Source organism: Andrena cerasifolii, chromosome 5 (assembly GCF_050908995.1).
Source record: "Andrena cerasifolii isolate SP2316 chromosome 5, iyAndCera1_principal, whole genome shotgun sequence".
Lineage (NCBI taxonomy): Eukaryota > Metazoa > Arthropoda > Insecta > Hymenoptera > Andrenidae > Andrena > Andrena cerasifolii.
In genome coordinates, this window is record NC_135122.1 from 11389440 (window position 1) to 11409107 (window position 19668).

At 45.6% G+C, this 19668-nt stretch overlaps 1 protein-coding gene across 3 annotated transcripts in view; it reads left to right on the forward strand.

Moving 5' to 3' along the window:
- The window catches only part of LOC143369441 (neuroligin-1), a 60534-nt gene extending 49164 nt beyond the window's left edge, over window positions 1-11370 (forward strand). For all 3 annotated transcript variants that reach the window (XM_076813376.1, XM_076813375.1, XM_076813377.1), the window contains exons 6-8: window positions 654-800; window positions 2363-2787; window positions 6494-11370. In XM_076813376.1, coding sequence (XP_076669491.1) covers window positions 654-800; window positions 2363-2787; window positions 6494-7589 — 1668 coding nt within the window. In that variant the 3' untranslated portion in view covers window positions 7590-11370. The remainder of the gene's footprint in view (window positions 1-653; window positions 801-2362; window positions 2788-6493) is intronic.
- Window positions 11371-19668: the final 8298 nt, after the last annotated feature.

The following is a 19668-nucleotide window of genomic DNA, read 5'->3' on the forward strand; positions in this document are numbered from 1 at the left end:
AGCAAAAAACACGTGCATTCAAACTTCCCTACGGTAGATAGCAGTCTCACTTGCACCAGATCAATATTATAAATCCCAGCCTCAGTGCATCATGACCAACAAATAACTAATTACATACTTCGCAATTATTCCAACGATATTTCCAAACCAATTGCGCCTCCATAAGTCAACGACTCGTCACGTGGCAAGTGTATAGACACCAGAGAATCTTTAGATACTCGGACTTCGCGGCACAGTGGACGGGTAAGCGATGAGGTTGCTAATTGGACCGACAACGGACTGACAGATGTCGAGCTGAGGGAATGGTCGCGAAGTCTGTCCCCCGAAGCTGGTATTAAGTCCTCGAGCCTCTGCCCGCGGTTGCCGTTAATCGCGACTCCCCGTCGCCGATCGAACACGTCTTTTTTCCCCCGCGAGCCGATCGATAGTATCGAGGAGCAGAATTGCTCGTCGGAGAACTTTTAATTAAAAGCCATAAAGTACACGGTGTAATTGCAATTACTGCAAGTTTCGCAATCGGAGCCGGCTGGGAATCGATAGTTGCCCGCAACTTCTTCCTGCGCCCGAGCGGATGGCTGGGGATCGCGGAGAAGTCGATCCGTTACGGTGTCCACGCTCCGCACCAACACGGTTCCCCCTTTTGTTTCGTCCAGAATTTCCAGCCCACCGCCTCCTCTTCGGGACTGATGCCCCTCGTGCCAGGACCGGGCACAGAATTCGCGGGTTTCGGCGATCGGGACCTGCTGCTTGGCCTCACGTCCGAGGAAGCCTGGGTGAATCTCACCGACGATGATATACAGGTGAGGGGTAGGGATTGCAAACCGGTAAATCGGTTTGAAGCTTTTTTTTCACTGATAACGTAGCAGATACCGACGGAATTATGGAAATATCGAGAAATACGTATTTCTCGCGATCTTCCGGCAAATATCGAGAAATACGAATTTCTCACGATCTACCGGCAAATATCGAGAAATACGTAATTTATCAAATTGCCGGTAAAAATTGGATATATAGCAATGTAGCGCATATATATAGCGCATAATTCCGTCGACATCTACTACGTTATCAGTGAAGAAAAACTTCAAACCGATTTACCGATTTACCGGTTTGCAATCCCTAGTGAGGGGATGTTCTTTTTACATGTAGTCAGACGTCGGACTTCGTTCATTATATCTTGCTCCGTTCGACTGCTTAGCGATGGGAAATATGAGGAGGGAACACTGTTTTCTTCACGTGCGAACAGAAGTGTGTCGTACAATTATACTGTCCTTAGTTAAAATGTCCTATCTAGCATATTTCTGTTTTTCAAGAAATGTTGAAATATTCGAAGTTCCACACGCGCGTTACCTTTTCTTATAAAACTTCAGTTTTCTCGGACGTTTCCAAATGCTAGATAGGACATTTTAAATAAATAGGGTAGTATAATCGGCACATAATTATCGCTAGTGTGTAGCTTAATAATTTTGAAATAGTTCTCCGTGTCTATTAATCCTATGATTTCCTCAGAGATACAGGTACCACTAATTCTGTGCAATTTTCAATAAATCTGCGGTTTGCGCGTTGCAAAATAGAACGTATTAGTGGGAGCTTGTCGAGAAATTAGTGCAAGCGAAGGAGATGGAAGCCGTTTGTTGTTTGAATTTCGAGCTGAATTGTTTTCAATCGTGCCGCGCAATTTAGCGGGGCAAGAAGTGTACGCGCGCAGGCTGGCGCACTGATAATTGACACGAACCCAATAAATTAGTAATTACTAGGCGCAGTGCTGCAAAACGTGCCCACCGATCGGGCATTATCGACAATCCGATGGTCACGGTAGGCGAACACCTTGTAAAGCGTATTTCCGCAGTTCCTTGACAATTTGATAGGGATCGGACGTTTCGCGGCACAGTTTCAATTGTCCATTTACAGGAATTGCGTAGTTATGCCTCGAAACGGGACTAATTTCGCTTGGACCACTAATCAGTGGCCATCAAAAGATGTTCGATCGTGAATGTCCAATCGCTGGATACACCTATCGGTGATTCATTGGAATTTGGGTCGAGCATTCTATATTTTAATTCATAAAAACAATTAAACGTGCGGGTGATATAAAGTATACTGAAAAAAATTCTTTAAAGTAGGTACCGTGGTTACAGAGAGATTAATTATTAAATTAAAATAACAGTTTTTCTCCAATTTACTCGAAGTTGGTAAAGATGGAGCTGCACGCTTTTTGCTGCGAGGTCTTCAATTACCGAGAAATTTCTTATGAGAGCCGCGCGAACTTATTGGGCACCCCAATACTAGCCCAGCGAAGGCCCTTCCAAAACGGAATCCGCCGCTAACGGGGAAGGGGGTGCGTCGCATCCCACTCTGTTTGCAGAACGGCTTGAACGAGACCAGGAGGGACCGTATTCTGCGCACCTACGTGCGGAACACCTACCGTTACCACCTGCACGAGATCTACTCGACCCTCCGTAACGAGTACACGGACTGGGAGAGGGGCGAGCTGAGCCCGCCGGTCATTTGCGAGGGCCTTCTGTCCCTTCTGGGCGACGGCCAAGTCGCGGCGCCCCTCTTGAGGCTGGCGCTGCTGCATTCCGCGTCCGGCGGACGGGGCTACTTCCTGCATTTCCAGCTTGGCGATCGACCGAGCCAGAGGGGCGAGGAGGTCCCATACCTCCTGGGGATACCTCTCCTCCGCGGAGAGATCGTGCCCGTTTTCTTCAACCCGACCAACTACACCATGGCCGACGAGAACCTGTCGAAGCTGCTGGTCCACTACTTGGCGAACTTCGTCAGGCGCGGGTGAGTCCCAACGACCTGCCTCCCATCCACCCTGCTTTCTCACCCCGTCGCTTCCAATCCCCCCTCCCTCCTCCAAACGTTGCGTTACTCGTTGTTCCGCACCGAGTGGATGTCGAGGCTCGAGTTTCCGCGCGGAGATTGGATTTGCCAGGAGAACACAGTCCCTCGGCGTTTCGAGCGCGATATCGAGCGAACGTTCGGAGAGACCCCGTTTCTTTGGAAACTCAGAGGGGATGATATTTAAGTCCCTGGCCGCGTGGGCTTTATTGTGTTCCGTTCGAGAGGGCGACGGGGAGGGTCCACGAGTGCCTCGAGGAATAGGGTGGAGTACAAACGGGGCAAATGAATCGCGGTGTTTCTAGGGAGGCTGGCAGGGGCAGCGTTTTCACGCTGGTAGGCTCGTTCGTTAGGGGCTGGCTCAGGCCCTGGGCTAGGTTTACGAAGCGTTTGCGGAAGAACCTCGCGTCAATCGAGAACCTACCAGGGCTGGGGAAAATAGATTTTTGAAATAGATAAATAGAAATAAATCTGTGTATTTCTTCCAGTGATACAGGATTTAACAAATAAACTTTTCTTCGAAACAGTAATTACATAAAGAAATAATATTTCAAATATAATTTTTAATACTAACTCGTACAAATACTATTGAGAAATGAGTATTTCATTGAAATATGAGACAATGGTATTTCATATAAGTAACAAGAGTTCAAATAATACTTAGTATTTCAAATAATGACTGATTCACTAACTGACACCACAAAAAATGTGTGTAAACATACATACCTGCGTTCAGAAATACTTGCAAGAAATATTTCCCCGAAGATATGCAATTTTAAGAAGGTAGCGAACGACATTTGGGGGATTTGTTTGGTTTTGAAATTTGTATCTGCTATTTTCGACCCCCCAAAAGAATTAAATGAAATAGTATTTTCAAACAGTATTTGCTTATGGAAATATTTCAGTTTATAGTATTTCGTCCCAAACTATTTCAAATTTTCCCCAGCCCTGGAGCCTGCTTGTGGAATGGAATTTATGGTTGTGCGTTTTTTCGGAAGGGCAATTTTGTATATAGAATTCGGTTTGCAAGAATCCAATTGTGTTCATTTGGTATGCTTCAAATTGTCAGATATTCGAGTAGTACCTATGTTATTACATTTCGACTATTGGTCTGAGTCTGGCGACCGTTTGTCGCAAATTAGTGATACAGATGACACATTGTCGAGCGCAAATTATCAGCTAGACATCTTTCTGCGAAACAGGCTTCGCAATTCCAGAACAATCGAGTTCGGTTTTTACGCTTGCGGATCATGAATAACGCATTTAATTGAGCTAACAGTCGAGATGATTAGTTTCACCGGCCAGCGCAGAACGCAATTACCATGCAAATACATTTCGTCGGTGCAGGCATCGTCCTGAGCAATTGAGCCTCCACCAAAATTACTTTTATTGTGCCTGAAATTATCAGAAGCTTTGTGCTTGTCGTCCATTGAATATTCGCCCGATGATTTAAAAAAAACGAGCCAACTTGGTGGAAAAACGGGGACCAAAATTCCATTAAAGACGAAAATCTATAATTTACGAGCACACAGGTTCACAAGCGCACATAACATTCTGAAATATTGCAGAAAAAAGTCGCCATTCACTGCAGCAAGAATGATTACTGTTGGCTGCATTATTGATTCACTCGCAGAACGTTAATCCATCAAGCTTCCAATTATTCCAAGTTCCACGAGGTTCAGTGGAAATCGGTAAAGTCAGGTCACAAAAGGAAATAGACGATGTCAAAAATTGCGTGGCTCGGCTGTTTGATAACAAAGGCGAAAAGCTTTCACTCTAATGGAATGCACCAATGGCCCGAAAGATGGAAACAAATTTCCGAACAGGGACACTGCGCACATCGTTCTGTAAACATTTACGCGATTTCGGCTGGAACACTGGCGAAGAATCGGGGTAGAATCCGAACGAGTGCGTCACTCGATCCAGTAGGTTACATTTAATTAGTAAACGATCGAAAGGCTAACTCGCGATTTACTTTAATCAGAGAATGGACGTTCTATCTCCGAGCATCGCGTCGCCCTAGATTTCCTTTCCCCCCATTCGAGCCAGTGAAATCGATGTTACGGGTCTTTCTTCTCTCTTTTCCTCGTATATTTTCCGATTCTTATAACCAGCGGCGCGGTCAGTCGTTTTTCACGAAGGGAAAATCCTGACTGAGCCGTGCACCGAGGGCCAGAAAACACACGATGCAATTGCATTCGTATCCGCGCGATATCGCAGGACACCTGCTGTTTCAGGGAAAGCCAGTCGCCCGGCCAACTCAATTTCAAAACGCAATTTCCGTCCAAGTTCCTCGGTCTTCGTTGGCTATACAAATCGAACAATGAAACGATATCGTCGAGCGTGAAAAATAATTAAAAGGGAAAGAATCCGCGGAAGCGCGAAACATTCGCGGCGGTTTTGCGATATAAAAACTGCAATGGCTCCGTAATATAACGATTCGTTTGTGTCGTTGGTATATTCAACCTGTTAACCGGGCAAAGCGAGTTAACTCTTCATTTAAAGATGTTTGTAAAAATTACAGTCGTTTTGAAAGGGTTGATATAGGTATATATTTTTGATCTCCACTACAAAAATGATAGTTTTAGCTATTTCTATTTATTTATGTTATTTGTGTATCGTTTTTTATTCTTTAATGCAATGACAAACAAGTTTACCTTTTTAATTTGGTTCTGCTTGTAACATTTTTGTCGTGCAAAGTGAAATAAAGATTTCTACTCGGGTAGTTATTTGTCTAAGAATCCGCGTCTTTAATTTTTTCAGTATATTTGTATTTGAAATAAATTGTAACATGTTCGCATTTGCTGTGGGTGAGACGTGTTGACTCATCTTTACACATTTGTCGTTGCACGGTTCGGTTGAGAAATTCCACGGTTAACAGGTTCTGGGAAGTTTTCTAAAATTTAGAAGCTTGGTGTGATTAATTTCAGTGACACAAAGTTCGTACAAATTGAGTACAAAGTATTTATCTAGTCTTGAGTCGTCTATAAAATCTGCAGTACTCGATTTGTCGTGGTCAGTCGAAATTATACAATGAATCACGAGTCTTTGAGTAAACATTCTTTTGAAATTCCAATTTCTTTCAACAGATTTGAAATTCAATACCTGCTCTTTCGATCGATAGTTCGTAATACATCGTACTCTTTGTATCCTATTATACACGAGGAGAAGTCTCGGGCAAGAATGTGTACTTCGCCTCGGGACATCGTTATGTAACTTCCGATTCACGGTTTTTAGTAATTACTTGGTCCAAGAACAGTTTGACGCGACAAATGAACCCGCCGTCCCAGCATGAACAAGTAAAGACATTAATGAAATAATTTCTCCCAGCCCCAATTCCCTATCACAACCCGAAAAAGAATCACCACTAATTCTTCCACCAGCACATCCCTCGTCCACCCATACAAATTACATACCCACCCCCCAAAACGCGGACATCCCAGCACGCCACTTCAAACAACCCCCGTATCCCGTGCGACCGAAAGCGCCGAATATGTCGCAAAGATATACAATACGGCCATTCCTCGATTTGTGCCGCTACTGTGTCTCAATCGATCAGACCGAAACACAATTTCCACCTCCCCCTCCCGCATCCGCATCGTATCCAGAATCCAGACGCGTACAGCGTCCGTGCACGGGGATGTTTCAGGGATCCGAACGGCGCCAGCCCGCTGACATCAGGCTCGGACGGGCTTCCGACCAGCCCGCCGTTCTGGGACTCGTACGATTCGATAAATCAGCTGTACCTGGAGGCCGGTCGTAGCACGGAAATGCGGTCGCACTACAGGGGCCACAAGATGTCTCTGTGGCTGAATCTGTTGCCCCAGCTGCACCGACCCGGTTACGAGATCAGCATGCGCCACCACCACCTGGCCGAGAGTCCCAGCCTCTACGAAGGGGCCGTGCGGCCCCAGTCGATGGCGCAACCGCTTCCTGCGCCGCCGTTGCCGGCTCCGTCGCCCACCGAGCCGTCATCGGTGTCCAGCGTGATATCGACCACCGAGTGCACGCCGAACGCGACGGTCGCGACCACGGTGGCCACCACGCCCAGGACGTTGCAGCACTCGAACTTAGGCCCCGGCCCCAATAACCTCTTGCGGAAGCTGGCCTCCAGCCACTACCAGAGCTACACCACAGCTCTGACGGTCACCATAGCGGTCGGTGTGTTCCTGTTACTGCTGAACATCCTCATCTTCGCCGGGATCTACCACCAGAGGGACAGGAACGTGACCAGCACCGGGGGCGGCCTGTCCTCTGCCTTCGGCGACAAGAAGAAGGAGGAGCTGTTAGAGGCCGGCTGCTCCGGCATCGAGGTGCCCTCCGGGAAGCAGAGGCTGTCCTCGCTGAACCTGATGGACTCGCCGTCGTCGAGCCCGCCGTCCCACAAGGTGAAGCTTGCGCAGGAGCTGGAGCTGCAGCTGCAGGAGTTCCAGTGCTCCCCGCCGCCAGGCGGAGGCAAGAGGATCCTGGAGCCACCGTTGTACAGCAGGAACCCCTGCGTCCAGAGGACCCGGACGCCGTCGCCCTGCGTCGACGCCACCACCGCCAGGATGGACGACGACGACGACGACGAAGACGGGGACAGCAGCGACGACGACAACGACGATGATAATCTACCCGAACCACCGCCACCGCCCAAGGTCCCAGCGCCCAACGTGGGCCTGTCCTGCCCAGGGATCCTCAGGCAGCCGGGGACCCCAGGCAGCGCCAAGAAACGTGTTCAGATTCAAGAGATCTCGGTGTGAAGGCTGTTCCGAGGACTGCGGGTCTGCTTGTCACTCGTCAGGGTCGCTCGCGAGCTTCTCCGGCGACCTTGGCTGTCGCTACTGCTGGCAGTAGTGGACTGGGATAGGGGAGCTCCGGTGAGCTTCGATTAGAAAGTACCGGGAGGGGATTAGTGTCATCCAGCTGTTCCCGAAGCCGCGTGCCATGGATTTGAAGGATTCGGAGAATCGTCAGGGACGTCCCTCGACGGAGACTGAAGGGACGCAGTCTAATTCGCGGGGTACAGGCCCCGGTGGAACGAGCACGTGTCGCGGGCGAAGCCTGTACTTATGGTTTCTTAGAGTCTTGTTCGGGAGGATTCGTAGCTGAAGATTATACCATTAGCAAGCGACGTCGCACAGCGCGGTTCCAGGCTCGACGTCCGCCGCGATTTAATCGAGGGGATTCGAGCGGCGCGCGAAAGGGGCGCGATAACGACAGCGAATAAGAGCACAAGTATCGACGGCCTTAACGAGAATTCGCTACTTCGAAGCGCTCGATGTATCGATAGGCGGACTGTCTACGCTGGCGCGTTACACTGTTACACCATTCCGAGTCGCAGACGGGGATGAGCGGAGTTCGATGAAAATATTTTCCAGTATTTCTTACAGCGTGAAGAGGATAAGACTCAGACACGGAGTGGGGCGACTCCTTGGATTTTTGCCAACGATTTTATTCATTGTTAATCGCGCACAAGTGTTTCGCACGTTCAGCGTTATCGGTAGATGCGGGACGCGCCTAATTCGAAGGTCCTTAGCTGCTTGCTCGGGTTCTTCGGGATTAACGATATCGGGGGGTGGGAGGGGAGGGGAGGGGGTGGGAGACTTTATCGGGCTATTGAGATCATCGGAGTCTTTGCCGGAAGCTCCTCCGAGGGGGTGGAGGCGGAGGATTCGAGGAACCTCGATGGGAGAATCGGTTCTTTTGCCTTCGTTCGAAGGCGAGCTTCGGTATAGGCAGTTGGATGAGGTATAGGGGAAGGAGGAGGGAACATAAGCTGGACAAGGAGGACGGGTTTAAGGGAGGGGAAGAAGCAGGAGGGCGGGGAGAATTCCATTGAAAGGGGGATATCGAGAACACGAGTTCGACTCGTCGAGCATCCGTACAAGAAGTTGAATCGTCGGCGGAGGTCGTCGCGACGCTCGACGCCGTGAAACGAGGGGATTGATATAATCTCAGGAACCCAAAAGACAACGCGCAGGAAGCCCGTGGAGGCACGGGCTTCCCTTATCCGGATTTGTCGGAGCACTAAGTGGAATTATACTCGAGGAATTGGAAGGTCTGACCCCGACTTTTTCGGATCCCGTGATGGGGGACGAGAGTCGAACGGGGCTGCTGGACCTGATCAAGCTGAAGAGACTGCAGGTGAACGAAGACGGAGCCTGCTAGCTAATGAATTGGTGAATCGTCGAAGTTCTTGTCAGTGTAATCGCGTGTGTCCTTAGTTCTGCGCGAGAGGAATGGAGAGAAAGAGCGCGCTCGTGTGTGTGTGTGTGTGTGAGAGAGAGAGAGAGAGAGAAAGGACCCGAGTGTGCGTGGGAGAGAACGAGAGATCGACAGTGACACGGGGCATGGAAGAGAGCAATGGACTAAATAAAATTGTAAATTGTATTCGATGTGGAAAACGCTTGGAACGCGAACAGTGGACTGGACAAACCTGATTCTATCCTTCTTTCCTTCTTAAGGATGCTTACGCGGATGATTCCCTTAGATGTTCGGTGAGTTGATCATAATATTCATGGTGTTACGTTTCTAATTTGTTTCCTAGCGCTTCTAACGGCACCACTGGTGCGTTCAAAAGGAATTCTACAAGGTGTTTCAGAAATGGAGATACAAACTAGATTGGTTAATGAAATTCATGAAAGTTCATGCATTGAGTAATGGTGTTGATGAAAGATCATTTTCGCGCGGATGGGTTTCAAAGCAGTAGGTTTTGATATCGAAGATGGGAAGATGATATAGAATTATAAATGTGGGACATGAAAATTGAGCCAGACAGATATTTTCTTGTGAATTAGATTTGTATATATTTTTGATTAATTCAAGTTTCTTGAAAGTTTAAGTTTCAATAATCGCAGCTTTGTTAAATCATCTCCTATCTGTAACTCTGAAATACTGGTTGATTCAGGAAGCTTATCACCGCGACTTTTTATATTTTTGATAAATATTTCTTTAACCAGACTTAAAAGTCGAACTCATAATTTAAGTAGTCGAGTGGGAGTTTAAATGTTATTTTCTGACCCTAATTCCCCCTTCGCGACAATTTGAATCCAGGCTGCAGCGTGTGAAACGGCAATTGAATCGTGAAATTAGTTCTCAAACGTAAATGAAATTTTCAATCAGTAAATTTCGAGGTTCCTCGTTATTGTTTCGAGTGTATGCCATCCTCGCCGACAAATACTGCTGCTTAAGTGAATTGTTCCTCATTGTCCTCCTGCCTCATGAACAATTTACCCTTGATTACGTTTCACCGAATGCAGAAACGATGTTTCACCGCTTCTAGTTAGAATCTTCTTCAGTCTACTACACGACTATATCACCAAAATAATTTTCTCCTCTGAAAATTCGTGATTTCTAAAAATATCCAATCACATTGGAAATATACAATTAAATTCTAATTATCACAGTTGACAACAACATAACTTGATGCTTACAGTGGACATAATTGACAGTATGTTAATTTAAAATTGACCCCAAAACCTGCCACTGGTTTTTACTCAATTGATGCGTTCGCCTTATTCTTTGTGCAAGTAGTATCGAACAGCGCTAGTCAGACACGCATCACCATGTTTCCAAAGTCCGCAGAAATATTTCAGTAACTTGCATTATATATTTCAGTTTCAAAATTCTTACCTAGAATACTATCAAAATTAACATCATCCATAATCACACTAACTCCAATTCAATTCCAAGTTCAAAGTACCCAAATTTTCTTTACCCAAACACCACCCCACTTTGAGTCTCCCTCCATCGCATCGTCACCTCCGTTATTCACTCAGCTTCGCTACCCCAATTCCCCCATAAGATCTATTTCGCAATTTATCCGAAATCCCCCACCACCACGATCGAAAAAGAAAATAGAAGCCATTGGCGAAGCGGAAGACGAAGAGAGCTGGAGACAATTTCCTTTTCGCAGGGTAGGGCAAAAAGCGAGTAGCTGTAAGCATCCGTGCGAGCATTCCGAGTGAGTGAAAGAGAGAACCCGCGCGAGGGGCCAGACGTTGTATGTAACCTAACTACTAATTTAGTTTAGTCAAGGAACGCCGTCGTAAAAGAGTTCGTGCGTGTTAGCGCGCAAGAGTGGCGAGGCTCAATGGCCGCGAGGTATTTGTCAGGCTGCGACATTGGCTGGAAATTTTCCACGAGCGCGAGGAAGAAGGGGATGAAGGGGAACAGCGCGCGAAAGTGTGTGAGAGAGAGAGAGAACGAGGCCGAGTGAGAGTGGTTCGAAAGTCCTGTCGTTGGAAACTCGTCGATTCATCGACGGATCCTTGATTAGTGAAGACAAGACGCGTCTCCTTGTTTCATTTTGACCCGCGGTTGATGATTTCGAAAAGGCACGTTCTTCGGTTCCGAACGGCCCTCCGTAGATCTAGGATTCTCGATGAATTAACGCGCGGAACAGCGACATCTTCAGCGTCATTTACACATACAGAATTAAAAATGGAACATACACGTACACGTGCACACATGCATACACAACTATCAATGTTTGGAATGTTGGGATTTGTTTAAATAAATAATTAAAGCATTTAAAGCGTACGCATTGGTGCTTGGATTGCAACCCTTGTTCCGTGAGATCCCTTTGCCGGTGGTTGCGTCTCTTCCGGGGTCCCTTTGCATTTTAATATCGTCCTGCGAGAAACACCGCAACTTTCCGTTTCTGAATAGTTATTCGATCTTTTGTTTAGTTTGTTAATTGATTCGCCTGCTTTTAGATGTTTTATTTCATTCGTTTCATTTAATTCTACAGTTCCGGCGATCGCCCTTCGCTCGCAACCCCTTTGGACGCAGCGTCGGAGGCTTCTACGTTATTCATCGTTCAGCAGAATATGTAAGTGGGAATTTTATTTATTGCAACTGAATGGTACGATTCTGTGGGAATGTTATTAAATTTGAAATTTGGATAATAGGTACGAAACATATTTCGTGATTAGCCGATGCCTATCTGAATTGAAAATATGAAATGTTGTGCGACCCACAGATAACGTGCTCATTATTCGTTATAATCGATTTCGGTGGAGCTTCTTTCGTGTTTATTGAATAATTTGTTAATTCTCATTCTTCATTTTTTGCCCTTCAGAATTAACTGTCCAATCATAGTTATAAAAAAATTGACTTATATATAGTAACTCGGTATAGAGAGAAATGTTACTTTGATTCTAGATTCTCTGCTCTTTTATTTCCAACTGAATGATACCTACGTGATTAATACAAATCGAAAATCTATTCTTTTCATCGTCCCCGCGGACGAAAAATACCAGCTGTACGGAGAGAAGTGCTCCCTAGATTTTTGGCTGCTCACTTTTCCTTTGCTAAATCGCCTGCCATTCGTATGAGGAATGGGATCTCGATAACGTTACGTCACAGAATGGGAATGGTGAGTTCGGGGCGAATTTCTTATATTCTACAGCGAGCGTCGCGGTGGAAAGTACTTTAAGCAGATATATCAGCTTAAAGTAAGATATCACTCTTGCAAGGATCACCAGTTACACGTAGAAGCGGCATATCATCCCAGATGATGGATACCGCAGCAGTTACACTCGCTGTAGGCAGTTTTATGCGCGACAAATGGATACATTCAGCATTTTCTGGGCAAAATTGTTATGTACCTAGAAGGAAATATATTTTACAGGAACCCCTATATCGTGGAGAGCTTCTACGAGTTTCCAGAGTTCAACAAATTCAAATGTTCAGTATTATTTAGTCTCAGCAATCACTCGCCATACAGCGTGTAGATTGCTACAGTTCCTTCTAAAAAATATTTTCAACTCGTTCTCCCATAATTCATCAAAATCTTCTAGAAAATAGTTATCCAATTTATCCATAGTTAACCAATACAAAATTCCCTTACACCTACACTTTTCCCTGCATCATCTCGCAACAGTTCTCAACAAAATCCTGTAAAATCCCTTTATCATTGCCTCTCACACACAAACCCAAAGAAGTCTAAAAGGAGGAGAGCCTCCCAACCCCTTCAATTCTCCTGTCAATAAATTATACCCACTACAGTAGAATTCCATTCCTGTCTCTCGTCTGCTCAAACGCTAGAGAATTTTCTGGAAACTTCTCCTCCAACCTTACTCGCAAGCGCTACACCCTCCCAGCCTCGGCAGCTCCAGTGATCGGTGCCATTATTCGCATTAGCGGGGCAAAACCGACGAGCCTTGAATTATCGCATGACGCGTGGGTTCCTGCCACCGACGCAGCGCATCCTGCCTCCGTCTGGGCGTAAAGTGACGCCAGCTCCCAAAGGGAATCACAAATAACAACCGAAGAGGGGCGAGGGGGTGAGAGGGTTCGGTGGAATACCGTGTACTTGGTGTAAAAGGCGCGCAAAACGGGGCGCGGAGTATCCTATCCCGAGGCGGTGCTCCGCTTCCCCGAGTAGAGCACGCTCTGTTTCGATCACAGGGAAGCGGAGCATCCCTTGTTGAGGATCTGCCACCGTCGGCGATGCCAGCTGCCGTGAAAACCACGGAGACACTCGATGTTTTAGGGTAATGGAAATTCCGGTCCCCTCGCGGCTCCTCGAGAACGAGCAATCTCGAGGATCGTTTCTGGCTGAGCTATATACCGCACCTCCTTGGCCTGCCAAAGTGGCACGTGCGACAAACTTGTGTACGTGTGGACGTACGGGAGCGCGCGCGCGCGCACCCCCTGCCCCGTATTCCTCTATCTACGGGGTGTGTCAAGGATCAGATTCATCCGTCACGTTCAACGCCCGAGCAGGGGAGCTCGAGCTATGCCTAGGGGTGGGTTTGATGAGGGAATAGGGTAGTTCGTCGGATTGCGATGGATTTTGTTGATGCGAGTTCAGATGGGTTGCAAGGTGTCTGTAATTTGAAATCAGCTAATGTGGAGTGGTTAGGATAGTGTAGCATTAGTCTCCGAACAAGTGGCTCCTTTTAGAAAATAAAGTGAATTTGATTTTAAAGTTGTCTGAATCCCTGTGTTTAAACGTTTCCCAGTTTCTTTCGCTCAAAATTTGTCGCTCACAAAAATTTGTCGCTTCCCCCAATTTGCGGCCCAAAATTTGTCGCTCCTCCCAATTTGCGCCCCCCAAAGTTTGCCACTCCCCAAAATTTGCCGCTCCCCCAAATTTGCGCTCCAAAATTCATCGCTCCCGAAATTCGCGCCCCCCAAAAATTGTACGCTCCTCACATTTTGCCACTCCCCCAAATTTGCGCTCCAAAATTCATCGCTCCCGAAATTCGCGCCCCCCAAAAATTTTACACTCCCCACATTTTGCAACCCCCCAAAATTTACCGCTGCCCCAAATTTGCGCCCCAAAATTTATCCGCTCCCCACATTTGGCTGCTCACCAAATTTGTCGCTTCCCAAAATTTGCCGCCCTAGATTGCAGCCTACTTAGCGCATACACAAATCCGCCCCTGGAGATCACCCACATCAATCATTTATCTACATCTAACACTCGTATAAATAAAAAATCCAAGTACTAGGTACGCGTCCCGCGACAGTCACGCGGAGATCCCGCGGATGAAACGAGCGTCATTTAATCTGAAAATAAGAAGAGCCACGGGGGCGAAGGTAGCGAGGATCGTGTATCAAGATAGTTGAGCACGTAGCCAGGTAGCGACGTTGGAAGAAAAAGAATAACGTATGTACGTTCTGGCAGGTCTCTTCCGCGTTCCATCCCTTCTGGCTCGTCGTCCTCGTATCGGCGTCTCGTGGTCTTCCTAGCGTAGGGTGGCCGAAGCTCGAGCTTTAATGGGGTGCTTCCCGCCTCTTGAGGGCCGAGCCAACGAGATCCGCCGCGGGCTGAAGTATAATTAGTCATGCCATACAGTCCATGGCATAGACCGAGTGTACTGGCAGATATGTATATACCCTGGCTATATTGCTGCTATAACACCGGTGACTCGAATGTAAATGAGGGCAGCGTGTGCTGGCTGGAAACGTTGCCCCGTGCAGCGACCCTGGGTCTATCGAAGCCGCCATGGCGAAGAACAGGGCTCTATTACGCTTGCAGGCCAGTTGAATAGAGTCGTGTGATTTCGAATGGAATCAAATCCAGGATGAATGAGGAAAGCAGCAGAGAAGCGTACGGAAGTGGACGTTATTTAGTTGGACCAAGGGAACATGGCGATCCAGAAGACAGCTGTGCTGGGTGGATGTGTGATTGCGTGGTAGTTGTTCCTGGAGGAGGAAGAAAGGTGAGATTCTTCTGTAACGTGTGTTGTGGGAAGTGTGTGATGGTATTATTCTTGAGTTTTATATAGCTGCAGGGTATAAAGTTTGTTTCGGCGGTGGAATTTTGAAGTTGACAGGCTTTGGTGTTTGAGAGTTTAGCTTGTAAAGTACTTAGAAGGGGAGGGAGTTTTTTTAAAAAAAATCTTAGCAACCACCTAGGGGCTGAGAGAAACGTACCTACCAAGTTTCATGGTCATAGGATCAGCGGTTCCAGAGAAATGTTGATGAGTCAGTCAGTGAGTCAGTGGTATTTGGATTAACTTTCTGAGTTCGTCCGAAGTGGTTAATTTCTTATCGTACGTTTCTATAGAAAGTGTCGCCTACGGCTTCAAAGTTTTGTCACATCCTTCCACTTTGCTTTGATTTCGATTCGAGAGTCGCGGTACAGTTGCGCGTTTACAAAATCCAAAGCAGGGTCCTCGAGTTTTACCGGGGCTGACTGATGACCTCGTTTGTACTAATTAATTGCTGACGTTAAGTAGCGTTGCAAGATAAACGACAAATAAACGGCTCGCGTGCTGGTGATAAAGCGCTTTCGATTAGGAATGCCTTTCATTATCGACGCACGAATACCATTACCGCGAAAAACTACGAACCACGCTGGGAAATGTCGTTTCTCGGTGAATTATCGCCGTAGCACGAATATTATCAATCAGAGGCCAAAATCTCCACTAATTCAACGTATCGAAACGTTTTACCAAATTCGCATAAATCTTCTGTTCCGCACCAGGGAAATTCGCGTGAAACTTGCACTGATAAAATAGCGCGCGGTATGGAACTGAAAAACACTTAAGTGTTTTATTTATCGCGTTAGAATGAATCGAGTACCATGCGAATTAGCACATCATTCGAAATTAAAACGCATGATATCCATATCGCCACGATTTAATTCTACGTCCAGAGATCGTAACTGGATAAACGTTTATCGTAAAAGGAATTCCCAGGTTCCGATCCACTTACAACATTATTATCGTGTAATGCAAATTCTCTATCCACTTGTAACAGATTTTTACATTTTATTTTACATCCCCTCGTGTAGACGTCGATGTAAAAGTGTACGAGAATTCAGAGGATTCCAGTTTTCATCGAAATCCAGCTGAAGTAATTAAGGAAATAATTAGTGGGCCCGCTCTGCAAACACGAGTATCGCTTCACGAAAGGGAAGTCCACCTTTTTCCTCGCAATGTGCTCGTACGTGCATAGATTAGAATGGATCGAGGCTTCTATCATTAATATCGATTAGTAATCCTGTTGGCGTTTGCCGCAAGGTAATAATGTGTTCCACTGAACGCAATGAATCGTTCCATCAGATAATGGCAACGAACTGCTTCTCCTGCTCGTTTTCATCAGTGTAAAACGAAGCTCGATATCAGGAAAATTAAAACGTCGTATCTTGTCATTAATAGTAACGAACAAAATATATACCATGCCTCTTATAAATGAAGCGCAAGGGGACAGACAGGGAATGTCCATTTTTGTCCCCAGAACTGTCGCATCACGAAGGGTGATAAAATTCAAATACCTCCGTAAGATAACGTTAAAGATTTGGTATTCTGCTTAAAATCAGAAAATGTCCACTCTGCACTCCAACAAGATAAAGAATGTCCCCAGTCTTTGCCCAAGCACAAGCTTCTGTCGTCAAGGTAAAAGAAGAACTTATTTAAGAAGAAAATTATATAAGAAAATTAAAGCCTTCCTTTCCATTGAGCCTTGTTTCTTTACTAATGGACTAAAGTATTAAAATTTAATTCTCTCGCTAGAGCTGTTTTGCGGCATTCCCTGTTTTTTCCCTCACCCTTCGTGTACACTACTGTATCCACATGCACGGCTACTATGGTTGTTTTTGTGATTCAACTGTTCAGCTCCTAACAACTTATATTCAATCTTTCGCTTCGAGCGTGTTTATTAATGTTTGAAGAATGATCCAAATCGGCGCAAAGAGGTGAGGAAGAGCGTTCTACTTTCTCTGTTCTCAACCGTATCTGTAACGAGCGATGAAATACTTCCGAGCAGTAGCTTGCCCGCTGAAAGTGTTACTCGGAAGAGACCAGCGCGTTTTATATCGAATATTTTTTCTCCTTTGAAAGGGCGAATTTTCGTCGGAATTCAGGTGTTTCGCTTGCGTTAAGACAGAAAAATCGGAAAGGCGGGTTTGAAAAAGGCAGCAACGCGGAGAAAAGCGTTCTCGCGAACGTATTTGTTTCGCACACAGGCGCACGTCGGTTGAAGTATTTGACGGCCGTTTACGAGCAACATACTGCGAGTGCAGCGATAACGTCCCCGCTATGGATATCACCCCATTTTATGATCGTATGAAAGGCATTTTTGAAATAAAATCCTCGCGCTTTACGACCGCTAAAGACTACATTGTGATTTTTATGCGCTCGCTTCGTTTGACAGTCTTTCGGATGGAATTTCGTTCCGGTGGTAACGAAATGGGGGCGGGGGGGGGGGGGGAGGGGGTGAATTAAAAAGAAAGAAATGAATTATCGACGAGCTATGTACATTATCATTTTCAATTTTATTTCCTCGTTCTTTTTTGGTGATAATAACGTTGCTACTTGTTTCTAATTTTTGCTATTGAGGCACGCTTTTCTTTAAATGGTTCTGAAACATTTTGCCGGTGCTGGGAAGTTGATTGTGACGCGAATTTTGTGAATGCCTAGCGAACGTTCGTCTGCAGTTACGTTTAATGGCGACTCGAATGTGCGAAACGGTTTGCAGACGAATGTCGACGAGGTTTGTTGCTCGTGCTTTAGCAGCTTGAGTATATATTTCCTCGAAAGTGGCTCCCTTTTCTTTATGAACTGTCGAGGGGGAGCGAGAGGCAGCTGAGAAGCTATAACGTTCCGCTAAGACCGTACCCTCTTTTTACGATGGTGTAAAAAACACTTTTGACACGAACTTTTTATACCTTACGATTATGAGGCAGTAGAATATTGTACGCGGAAGTTCATTTTATTTAAGGTTTTAAGGAAACTTAAAGTCCACTTCTCGACAGGGGGTGGTCGCGCGTAGGAACGAAAGGGTGAAGGGAAGTTGGATTGGTTCTTAAAAGAATTAGGCGCTGTTAGGGTGGCACGGAGATAATAAATTTGAAAGGGTTTCAATCTTTTTGAAGAATAAATTCGGTCCCTTAGAAGAAATGAATATTATCTAAACAATTATCTATATTATCATATATAATAGGTACATCTGTCGTGGGCATTTGCAAAAAGACTTAAACTCTCCTTAAATATACAATATTATGCCGATAAATAATTTTTAGTTTTTTTTAAAAAGAAGGTACTGGTTTCCTTTTCGCTCTAGTGCCAGTGACGCACCCAGAGTGGGGAGCAAGGGGCCCTCGCAACTCCCAAAGAAGAAGCTTTGTAAAAAGAAAAAAAAATGGATTTTATTCTTTAAATCAATTTTTATAATCACCCGATGAATTTTATTGAATTTTTATCCGTTCAACGCGGCTGCACCTAAGATTAAATCCTGAGTGCGTCACTGACTAGTGCCATACCACAATTAAAATAGTTATTGAAAAAACCGGAGACTTTAGAATTAAATTGTCCATATATTCTCATGAAATATTTCTTCCCACCGATTTGATTATAATTGTATTTCGAAAAATATCCTTGTATCAGACTGTCACGCTGCTCCGCCCTGTATGCAAGTCGTATTTTGGATACGATAGGAGCGGTTTCGATAACGCTGAGAAAATACCCATGAAAGTTTATGTGGGAGGGGTGATGGTCGGTATCGATGCCCGAAACACGTTTAATTCGTAAATTGTGGTTTCCTGTCGGTCGATTTTGCAATTCAGGAGAGTTATGCTTGGTGGATCGATTGTACAGTCGGCCATTAGTAGCGCAGTTGGGGAATAATTAGATAATACGTATACATACCTCATATTACAGGACATTAACGGATTTACGTTCAGTTACGGGGATTGGGAGCCTAAATAATGGTACACCATTATCCTTGCAAGATCTAAGCATGACCTTCCATCAGCCACCATTTTCAAACAATTCCCTGAAATGCACCTGAATCAGTACAATTCAAGGGTAAGTACAATTACACTCACGTTGAACTTTAGAACAATCGAATCACATTATCATTTTTACTTTTTTCTTTTAAATTCCAAGTTTTGGGGTCGTTATTAACACATCAACAGGAACTGACGATTTCCATTTTCGATCACGCGTGAGTTTAAAAATTAAATCACCTTTATTATTCATCATCGATGAAACTATATCATTTAAAGATTTCTGTTGCATTTACGAGATGCAGTTTGGAAGATGTTCAAGTATTAATGAATAGTTAAGTTAAGTTAGTAAGAAGAATTAAAGTTAGTCGCAAACATACCCCTATGAAGCTATCAATTATATATTTCTGGTTGCTCGCCACCGTGCATTCGTGATGATGTAACGATTCTTCTGGGTCGACGAAATAACTAGGTAATCGCAAAGTGCTTGGTGAACGCGAAGGAGGCTCATTGGCGGTGCTTGGGCGATTCGATAAAACCTGAGGGTATAAACCACGCCCGTCGTTAGCGCTAACAAAGTGGATTAACGCGGGCAGTGGAACTCGGGCTGCTCTATTCAGCCTGCTTCATCCCCTACGAAGCTTCGCTATGTC